The sequence below is a fragment of the Mastacembelus armatus genome, chromosome 22 (assembly GCF_900324485.2).
Source record: "Mastacembelus armatus chromosome 22, fMasArm1.2, whole genome shotgun sequence".
Classification (NCBI taxonomy): domain Eukaryota; kingdom Metazoa; phylum Chordata; class Actinopteri; order Synbranchiformes; family Mastacembelidae; genus Mastacembelus; species Mastacembelus armatus.
In genome coordinates this window covers 16,525,867-16,535,759 of record NC_046654.1, presented here as the reverse complement: position 1 = coordinate 16,535,759, position 9,893 = coordinate 16,525,867, and the positions used below count along the sequence as shown (strand labels likewise).

At 41.3% G+C, this 9,893-nt stretch overlaps 2 protein-coding genes across 4 annotated transcripts; one reads left to right on the top strand and one right to left on the bottom strand.

Moving 5' to 3' along the window:
* Positions 1 to 789: 789 nt before the first annotated feature.
* bend3 (BEN domain containing 3) lies at positions 790 to 5,285 on the top strand. The gene is made up of 4 exons (XM_026303746.1): positions 790 to 1,035; positions 1,718 to 1,772; positions 2,051 to 2,229; positions 2,539 to 5,285. Exons 1-4 carry the CDS (start codon positions 805 to 807, stop codon positions 4,768 to 4,770), a joined length of 2,697 nt encoding a protein of 898 aa, XP_026159531.1. The 5' UTR covers positions 790 to 804; the 3' UTR covers positions 4,771 to 5,285.
* Positions 5,286 to 5,547: 262 nt separating this feature from the next.
* On the bottom strand, positions 5,548 to 7,550 carry mtres1 (mitochondrial transcription rescue factor 1). 3 transcript variants are annotated; one of them, XM_026303772.1, is made up of 4 exons: positions 7,479 to 7,550; positions 6,429 to 6,882; positions 6,209 to 6,281; positions 5,548 to 6,102 (listed from the first exon to the last, which is right to left on the bottom strand). In XM_026303772.1, the coding sequence occupies exons 1-4, from the start codon at positions 7,495 to 7,497 to the stop codon at positions 5,914 to 5,916; spliced, it is 735 nt and encodes a 244-aa protein (XP_026159557.1). In that variant the 5' UTR covers positions 7,498 to 7,550; the 3' UTR covers positions 5,548 to 5,913. The 3 variants fall into 3 exon arrangements, with proteins under 3 accessions (XP_026159557.1, XP_026159574.1, XP_026159567.1); XM_026303789.1 differs by lacking the exon at positions 7,479 to 7,550 and adding an exon at positions 7,392 to 7,458; XM_026303782.1 differs by lacking the exon at positions 7,479 to 7,550 and adding an exon at positions 7,419 to 7,449.
* Between the last annotated feature and the right edge of the window lie 2,343 nt (positions 7,551 to 9,893).

The window sequence follows — 9,893 nt, the reverse complement described above, 5'->3', positions numbered from 1 at the left end:
AAAGTAAGGTTTTACTTTATACATAACACTGGCACGAACCATGAACCATGAAGAGACAGTCAACATCTAACAGCTTTACACAGCCTAGTAACTCCAGATTGACAGACTGTAGGTTGTTGTAAAGTAGGCTGTCTGATGATCAGAGCGTGTTCTCATGTTGTAGCAGTCTCTGGCCACTTGAGGGCGTTGTTGCCTTCAAAATGTGGACTGTAGTACGGTGGACAGAGATGATCCCTGTAAACAAGAGGTTTCACTCCTACCTGCTTCTGTTTTTGCTTTAGCTAAACAAGTTTTACCATTTGAGCAATGTGAGATAATAGAAGTTTTTCAGCTACTTCTACGTCTAAAACTTATTTTCCAAGATTCCTGTTTTGCCACTGTATGTTGGTATAGTATGCTCAGGTCCAGTATTGACTACTGGTGACAGGCCTTAAATAGCTAGAAAACCTTTTTATCCTTTTATTCCTATAGCTATTACCTGCCAAATGACAAAGTAATTACAACATAATAATCTATCTATCTATCTATCTATCTATCCCTGTGTTCACTGTATTGGAGTATAATTCTTACATGCAGAATAGAGGCAAAAAATGAAAGTACAAATATCTTACCATATTAGCTCCTTCAATAAATATAAACTATTCTGTTAAACGGTGATAAGTAATGGGGAAAATGTTTACTCATTCCTGAAATAGTGATAAATGTCAGATAAAGTAAAATATATCTACCGCAGTATATATGCAGTCCCATGTGTTACAGTAATAACGAGTCACTGTAGAAAGGGTATGGTGGTATGTACAGTATATGAGTGTTACAGCCTCAGTTTTATGTTTTGTTTTTCTCCGCTCTGTCCACAGCTGTGCGGAAGTGACACAGCAGGCGCGCGCCCTGTCACGTCACGCGAGAAAGCAGAGAAGCGGAGCGCGGAGAAAAAGCAGAAGAACAGCGTTTCCCTGCAAAGGAAGGCCCGGGACTCCGCTCAGATATGTGCAGCACGTCCTCGGCAGTCCCAGAGCACCGCATGGACCCGTGAAGGTGAGCTCAACCCGCAGGGCTCGCGTGTTTACCGTTAATTTACCAAGAGTCAGAGCAGGAGGGGGTGGGGGGGCAGTCCACGCAAACATTGCCGCGTCATTAAAATGAACAAACACAATGTTGCACAACTAGACAGACGCCGTGCGCTGGTATTCATGGTGAGTTTGTGACGGGGCTTGGTGGAGAGCTGCTGCTGCTGCTGCTGCTGCTACTGCATCGACTTTGTTTTGGTTCAGGGTTCATGGGCGGAAGAATGAGGAAGTGGCAGGCTATTAAAGGCTGGAGGAGAGCTAGGAGGCAGCTCGGTGTCTGTGGCATGCACAGCTCAGTCTCCACCACAACTACTTACCTTTGTTCTGTTTTGATGAGAAGTGAAAAAGATATCTGTTTAGCCTGCTTGGGACCAGGCTGCATACAGTAGCTGCAGCTGATCTCAAGCTATTTGTCACAGCGGTAGCTCACCAGGCACTATACATAAGCTAACTCACATAGGGCTTAGCGTTTCTCACTGTATTCACAGTTATTACAATGTGTCGTCTGTTGATATGATGCATTAAACATTTAACATTAATGAAACCCGCATTGATCCAGTGCTACAATTGCAACTTCACAGTGTTTTGATCATTCAATATTACATCTTGTTTAATTTCATGTATTTGTGATTTTTTTTTTTTTTTTGCAGGCTATGAATTTCTCTCAGAATGGGGATGTTTCAGACGACACGATGCTTGAGAAAGGTAAGTACTGCAACCCAACAAAACATTTCAGTATTTCTTGTTTGAAATTAATCAGTGAGTTTGGCATAATGCGGTATACATCTAAAAACGACTCTTCTACCATATCAGAAACTAATTGTTCTATCAACCACACAGGACATTTGTATAGATTGTATGTGTTGATCTGTTACAATATATTTGGTTCTACTCTTCTGTTCATGTGTATGTAATTGTATATAATTGGGAATAGGATAATCATAAATGCTATAACAAAGGAAGGATGAATCTTTTATTTGCAGAACACAAGCATGTCCAGGACATTAAGGAGGAGATGGAGGACTTTGCGATTTGTGAACCAACTGAAGGACTTGGAGGAGGATCTCCTGGGGCAACAGAAGCTGGTAAACGCTCATCTGCAAAGATGGGCCCTGACACAAACCAGTCCACCAGCAGCAAGAGAGCCAGAGTGTGTGATGAGGTGAGCCAACTTCAGACTATTTTATCTAACATTAGTATACAACATGGGCGATTTGCATAGCCTGCCTGTTGTGTAGGCTCAATTTGCTACAGGTGGACTCCATCCGATTTCTAGACGCATGTCAAGGGAAATTGAAGCAAAGAGGACACACCTGAACACAGGAAAGGGTCTGAATACATTTGTAAATAAGAGGTTTTAGATTTTTATTTCATTTGCCAAAACATCTAAAAACATTTTTTCATTCTGGATGTAGACTGATGGGTAAAACGACAGGTTCAATGTGTTTTAAATGTTATTTACTTTGTCTAGATGAGGAGAGACTTGATAGATGAAAGCAGCAGGCATGAGCCTCTTTGCCTCACCACAACTGGAGCAAAGAAGGACTTCATCCAGGAGCAATCCAGGGTCTCCTACAGAAAGCCTCTCTTCAGCATCTCCCACAGGATCTCAGAGAAAAGGACCACCCCAAGTCTGGAGCAGCAGGCCAGTCATGGTTCTGGGAATCACCTCAGCTACAGCAGCATCCTCTCATCCAAGGCTCAAACTTCAGAGGAAAACGGCCCAATGGAAGGATTCCCCGCCACAGACAGTTTAGGCCTAGCGTCAACAACAGACTCTAGCCTTTATCCACTAATTGAGAAAATGTTTTTCATTCTCAATACTCTCAATTCCAGCATGACACAGCTGCATAGCAAAGTGGACTTGTTAACCCTTGAAGTCATGCGGATAAAGAAGCAGATCAAACCAGCTGAGATGGTGACAGCGTTCCAGCCTCCCCCTGAGTATCTGCTCACAAGTGATGAATTAAAACAGCTGATGGAGCAGACATCTGGGGCTGGGGAGCTTGGGTGTCGGCTGCTGGTGCATCTTTTCCCAGAGCTGTTCAAAGTCAGGGAGTGTACTCACGACTGCATGGCAAGCAAGAGAACACTGGAATCTCTACACCTGCAGCTGATCCGTAACTATGTTGAGGTATGCTACCCTTCGGTCAAGAACAATGGTGTCTGGCAGGAAGAATGCCTCCTTCAGATTAATGACTTCTTTAATCGCTTCTGGGCTCAGAGGGACATGGAGAGTGCTCGGGTGCTCGGCAAGCAGACAATCACAGGTCCTGGGATAAAAGCTGAGCATCCACAGACCTATCATTTCATTAATGAACAGGGTCAGGAGGAGCATATCCCTCTAGAAAACCAGCAGAGCAGCTTGGCCGTGTCAGACATTGCTCTAAATGCAAAAACCACAGAAGAGCTGGATGAGTTCTCGTCCCCTGAGGACTTCGTTATTTTTCTTATGCACCGTCTCTTCCCTGAGGTCTTTGAAGAGGGAAAATTGCCAGATGGCTCCAGCAGCTTTAGTAGTGTGGGTCAGCTGATTCTGGACTCAGACAAGATGGACATAATAAGAAAATATATGGAAGCCAATTTTCCTGACGTGCCTGAGGACAGCTGGCTCCAGGTGTGCATTCAGCATATGGAGGATGCGCTTGAGGGTCCTCATAGTAATGGCAATGGAAGTGAACCTGACAATATCAATGATGAGGGCTATGACCTGGCCAGCCTTCCTGAAGATGTTTCGATTGTTAAGGTTCCAGAAGTGGGGGATTATGAAAGACCCAGTCGCAAGTCCAAAAAGTCACTGCTGACACCCATGGATTTTGACAATCTGGAGATTCCTCTTCCTGACTTTACTGTTCCCAAGGAGTACCTGTTGACTAGGGAGCAGCTAAGGAACAACTATGAATGTAGCTTGTCCATTGGGAACTTTGCCTCTCGGCTCCTGGTGCTTATGTTCCCTGAGCTCTTCACCCATGAGAACACAAGAAAGCAGTACAACTGCAGTGGTTCCCTTGGGAAAAAGCAACTTGACCCTGTCCGGGTAAACCTGATCCGTCATTACGTGCAGTTAGTCTACCCTCGGGCAAAGAACGACAGAGTGTGGATGTTAGAATTTGTGGGCAAACTTGATGAGCGTTGCAGGAGACGTGACACAGAGCAGAGGAGATCGTATCTGCAGCAACGTAAAGTGTGTGGTCAAGAGTCAGATCAGGACTTTATTTGTCAGCTGAACCAGCTCAATCCAGATCATTTTAGGGAGGATCCGGATATTCCCTCTCTACCACCTGAGAAAAGTAGCAAAGACTTTTGCAAAATTCCCCTGGATGAACTGACTGTATCTAAACCTGACTTCCCTGTACCGTCTGTCTACCTGCTTTCAGACGCTGAGGTACGGGAAATCGTCCAGCAGAGTCTATCTGTTGGGAACTTCGCTGCCCGTCTGTTGGTGCGCCTTTTCCCAGAGCTCTTCACCCAGGAGAACCTGCGGCTGCAATACAACCACTCAGGGGCCTGCAATAAGAAGCAGCTTGACCCTATGCGCCTCAGATTGATCCGTCACTATGTGGAAGCAGTGTATCCCGTGGACAAGATGGAGGAGGTGTGGCATTACGAATGTGTGCCAAGCATTGACGAACGCTGCAGGCGACCCAATCGCAAGAAGTGTGACATTCTTAAGAAAGCAAAGAGGTCAAGCACTGTGTCATAGTTCAAGTACTTTGCAGTGATTTGGGTTTGTCATAAGAATAATTGCGCAGGACATATATGTTGAAACCACATTGTTGAACTTATGTAGGATGAAGCCTAGCGGTTTTGAGCTTCTTCAGTACTCTTCTTCATATTTTATCTTCGGACTACAGCAGTAGAGGTTGTAGTTTATGTAGTCTTAATATTGTTGAATAAAGAGTTAAAAGTGCTTCTATTTATAAGCCAAAACTGGCATAGCTTATCTAACATACTTTGTTGATAAATGTTGTAGCCTTAAAAACAATAACAATGATAGTAGTTAATAGCATAGGTCACACATTTGCTGTATGGCTAGAACTGAATCACAATAATGTGATATATTTCCATTGCAGTTACTGATGTAGCATTGTGCCACCACTGTTTAAATAACAATTTGCTTATGTTAAGCTTTCTTATAGAAGTTTATATTACAAAGACAATTTAACATGATTATGGATCATGATAGCCTATTTCTAATAAAATCACAGTTATAAATATGAAAGGATTGGATTGTTTTACATAAATGCACTCTGCTGAGGAGGTGTCTATTTAGGATTTATTGGACAGTAATAGTGTAAAACACTGACCTACTTTAAATTATGTTTTTGCATTTGAAACAATACTGAGAAAGAAATGTAGTCAGTTTGTGTAGAAATTTCTTTACCACACACCCAGAGGTGTTCTCGGCTTTTCCAGTGTATGAGTAACATTTGTACTGTGTAACATGAATGTAGGTTCTACTTATCATATTCTGGCCATGCTTTGATAAAAATGATTTAATTAGGAAGCACAAGGAAAATGGGAAACATACCCATGTTAATGAGTCAGATATAAACTCTTACATCATGTGCTCTTCATCAACCCAGTCATCAGGACGTGATTTTCAAATTTCAAAGTGCACATTTATTGGTTGAGTTGCACAGTGAAGGAAACGTAAACATTCAAAAGCTTCCATCCAACTAATTGCTTAATGTCTGTAACCACTTAGAAGTGTCAGCCCTTACAATTAAACCTTTGTAATCCTTTTAGAGCCAGCTTGATGAAGACCATTCAAATGCCAGTGATTTGACAGCATCTCTCTGTGTTGTTGGTTTCACTCTCCAATGATATTACAGAACTATCCTGTTCAAGTTAATGACTTAAAGGCCTCATCCTTCGGAAGCTCTATAAATTTCCAGCGCCGTATGGCAACTTTGTACTTTTCTGCGTTACTGGATTCTCCCAAGACCCTTTTGATTATGACTCTCATCAGAGTAACAGTGTTTTCTTCTCGGTTCTCTGACAGGACCAGGTCCATGGTGTCCCCAACTTTCACCTGAATACACAACAAAAGAAGAGTTGAAAATGAATGAAATACCCAATAGGAAATACTATTTTACTAATGTACTAACTGAGATAATGTGAAATCATACAACACTCACAGTTTTACTTTTCTTGATGAGTTTTTGTCCATTTAGTCTGAGCTTGTTGTCATAGAAAGCATCTTCAACTTTACTGTTACAAGATAAAGAAAAGTTATTTTCTGCTTAGTTATGGGATAAAAAATTGGGGTTACTTTTGATAATGGCCATCCAATAAAACTACCCAACAGCTATAAAGAGATCTCAAATGTATGACAGCAGTACATATGCACCAACTCACTTGCGTGCCATGTCCAGGCCAGCTTTCATGACCACGTCATACCGAAAGGACTGCACATATTTTTCCACATCTTTATAGTTCCTTGGTAGATTTGGATCTTCATCCACCTCATCTTCATAATCACTATCCTCTAGTATATTCCCATCCTCATCTTCCATCTCTTTCTCCTGTGCTGTCGTAGCAGCACCTTTGTTCTTTTTGCTTTTACATCTCACAGGATGAACAGACCAACTCCTGCCGGTGTCTCTGCCACGCAAAGCAGGCCTTTGGCAGCCAAATGCAGGGAAAGCCGAGCAGCCCCACAGCTGCCGTGTGTGGATGGTCCTGGGACACCACCCGGTCTGCCTCAGCCCATAGTCAGCAGCCAGCAGGTAGCGGTGGTTCAACCTTCCCAGCTGCCTCATGACAAGAGCCTGCACCACTAAACTCTGCATGTTGGTGCCCCACCCAGACACTAGAAGTTAAGTTTAGAGTAAACACATTCAGAAAACACATTGAATTTTATAAAATATGAATTAATATGTGTTCAGAGACAAAGAGTCAGAGCTTGAGATTGAACTCAAACTCTTGAAGTTACTGTCACCTGCTGCTGACGAGGCCAAGGATAAACTGATAACCTGTCAACAATCAACATTTGAGGCTTTGCCATGACACCGCATAACTTCACTGATTATACTGCTTACTGTAGTATTTCACTGTATAAATGTGATAGTTGCATAGAGGACAATAATGACAACACGAGGTTACAAGCGGTTGTTTTTCCGGAAGTGATGCTTTATGCCTGTGCTGGACATGAAGAGCAGCCAGAGCAGAGCTGTCATGATTGTTATGATCTCCTGTTCGTCTCTGCACCACTGCTTCACTCAGCCTGCTTTTTCTTTAGCTAACACTAAAGCTACACCCGAAGCTAGCTTTACTTTTCTGCGACTCAGCTGTCGTGCAGCACAGACGAAGTTAGCTCACCAACACACAGAGAAAAGCCAGTTTTACTTTGCTGTTAAATGCACAGATGGAGCCACGACCATGCAGTTATTTTGCCAGTCCACTCACCTATGGAAAAACCCTTCATAGCTTGTTGTTACTGCACCGCGTCGCCCCTTCTGACAGCTTACTTATGCACCGCTATACGTCTGCTGCCACCTACCGCACTGGAGGGGAATGACATCTAACAAGTGAGGGCAGAGCGCACAGCGCTGCTGGGTCAACATCGACCCGTCTGATTTATCTTCATACTTTCTGATGAATCGTGTTACACCATCATCACCGTGTCAGTCTCAAATATTTAACCAATATTTTAAATCTTCATCTGCCATGTTTTTAAAGATTTCATAGTAGAACTCACCAAAAAGAAAAAAAATAATGAATGTGTAATCTATACTGTGACAGAAATAGTAAATACAGTCGGCCGTGAATTTCCATATAGGGTTCAAACACATTTTCACTGCAGACATTTAACTTGTTAAAGTAAGAAAAGCAAGTGTTGCTTTTTCGGCGTCCCAGCTAGCAACGATGACATGAGGGTGAGCCAGCATGGCCAGAACCAGCAACCCAAAACTGAAGCACCTCAACTGAATTCACCCATTGATTTATTATTTACACCAGTGCTGTCCCTACTGTGAAAAAGGCCTGTTGGTGTCCATCTCCTCCAGTCCCCAGTCAGATTTTCCCTGCAACATTAAGGATTCAAGCCAGCAAAGCATTTTAAACATACATGAGTTTGCTCCAGATATTTATTGCACCTTTTATTTTATCCAGCATGAGATAAATTAGGATACATATTTCAAAAGCTAATCAAGTTATTTATACAGCCCGTTTTATTATGATGACAACAAGAACATTTAAACATTTTACACAAAGCTTTAAACAGTCTTGTATTGTTTTGTGTCTGAGCAGTTATTTGTGAAAGTATCAGCTTGAATACTTTATTATTAAGGAGAATTTACTTCAACATTCACTACAATTCATGTCTATAGCGCCACTTCAAGTGCATAATACTGGTGTCACTACATTATTGAAAACAATGTAAGAACAAGATGTTATTTGCTTGGATGCATACAGTAGGCTCCTGTTGGATGTTATAAAAAAGTCAATATTATAAAGTATCTATGATGCCTGTGTAAATATAAGTGCATTTACATCCTTGCATATGCTGTGTAAACTCTATTCAACAATACTCAGGGATGTTCCAGATGAATCAAGTGTCAACATCCAAAGTCTCTTTAGAAAACGTGGCGGCACGTTGGTGTGCTCTGTGCTCTTTCAACTCTCACGACACATTCAACATCCACTGGACAGCAAAATCACCATTTTAAATATTAAAAGTCAAACATTATTTTTTATATTAATGACACACAATGAGTATATACTACAGAATTATTTATGCTGGTGGTTTACATTCAGATATGTTTAGTGGTTTTTAACACACTGGCTTAGCAGAAAGAATCATGAATCGGGCACAATTATGACTGCTACAGTAAGTTGGAAAAAGTTCAATTTAAGACAAGACACTGATGTCTTGTGTTAACTGATCATGGATAACTGCTTTTGTGGTGCTTGAGTTAAATGCACAGATGACCTGATAGGGTCAGTGCTAGAAAAACTTTGAGTTTCTGGGTTAGTCAAGACAAATGAATCAGGTGTTGAAGCAAAAATCCACCCTGAAATACTTTAACACATTTTTTTCTGATTCTGTTTTGGTGTTTCTTGGGGATTTGCAAACAATGACAAAATATTTCACAAATATCAATTGTAAACACCATATTTAGGTCTCAGTCCATCAACATCCAAAAGAAAGAGAAGGTTCTCTTCCCATATAGCACCAACCAGTCAGACGGAGAAATCTGCTATAAAAAAAAAGCGTATCTGTTACTTTGAATTCTCCATCCCATAGTGGCTTCAATAGACCAGAAGTCTTTGTTTCTCTCAGTTTGAACAGCTGTCACTTCACTATCTTTATGTTACTTTCCACCTACACAGAAAACACACAGCAGAATATAAGGTTATACCTGTTATCTACAGTTGTCAGAAGGCATTCTGGGAAATGGAGAAGGTCACTAAGCAGAAATAGATGAGGCATGTTGATAAAAAAAAAAATTGTCAGTACACCAAAAAACAACACTCTTGTCACCACGTAAGTGATATAATTTTTCAAACGTCACAGTTTGGATAGCAGTGAGTAAGCACATCCAAGAGTTTATTTGTCTCATTTGGATTGTAAGTCTCCATTATAACCAGGGTCTCTGTGTAATATGCATAAGCGCATCATACTGTATTTGATTGATACTCCTCGCTTTCTAATTTCATGAAGATGGTGTTATTTTTACAGTTATTGCTGTAATTAAAAGTAAGATAAATTAGTGGAAACACTTTACCATTGTTTTTCTGCTAAAATCAGAATCACCTTATCTGACCTTATCTCCTTGTGAGGTGTTTATGTAGCTGAGATTTTGCTAAGTGAATGAAATG

What these genes read in the sequence shown, in the direction of transcription:
- bend3 (XM_026303746.1), top strand. Translation starts at nt 805, where the DNA reads ATGAGTGTTACAGCCTCAGTTTTATGTTTTGTTTTTCTCCGCTCTGTC. An exon ending in CACCGCATGGACCCGTGAAG is followed by an intron (nt 1,036 to 1,717) that starts GTGAGCTCAACC and finishes TTTTTTTTGCAG; the next exon opens with GCTATGAATTTCTCTCAGAA. An exon ending in GAGCCAGAGTGTGTGATGAG is followed by an intron (nt 2,230 to 2,538) that starts GTGAGCCAACTT and finishes TACTTTGTCTAG; the next exon opens with ATGAGGAGAGACTTGATAGA.
- mtres1 (XM_026303772.1), bottom strand. An exon ending in GGCCTGGACATGGCACGCAA is followed by an intron (nt 6,282 to 6,428) that starts GTGAGTTGGTGC and finishes ATCTTGTAACAG; the next exon opens with TAAAGTTGAAGATGCTTTCT. An exon ending in TCATCAAGAAAAGTAAAACT is followed by an intron (nt 6,103 to 6,208) that starts GTGAGTGTTGTA and finishes TTGTGTATTCAG; the next exon opens with GTGAAAGTTGGGGACACCAT.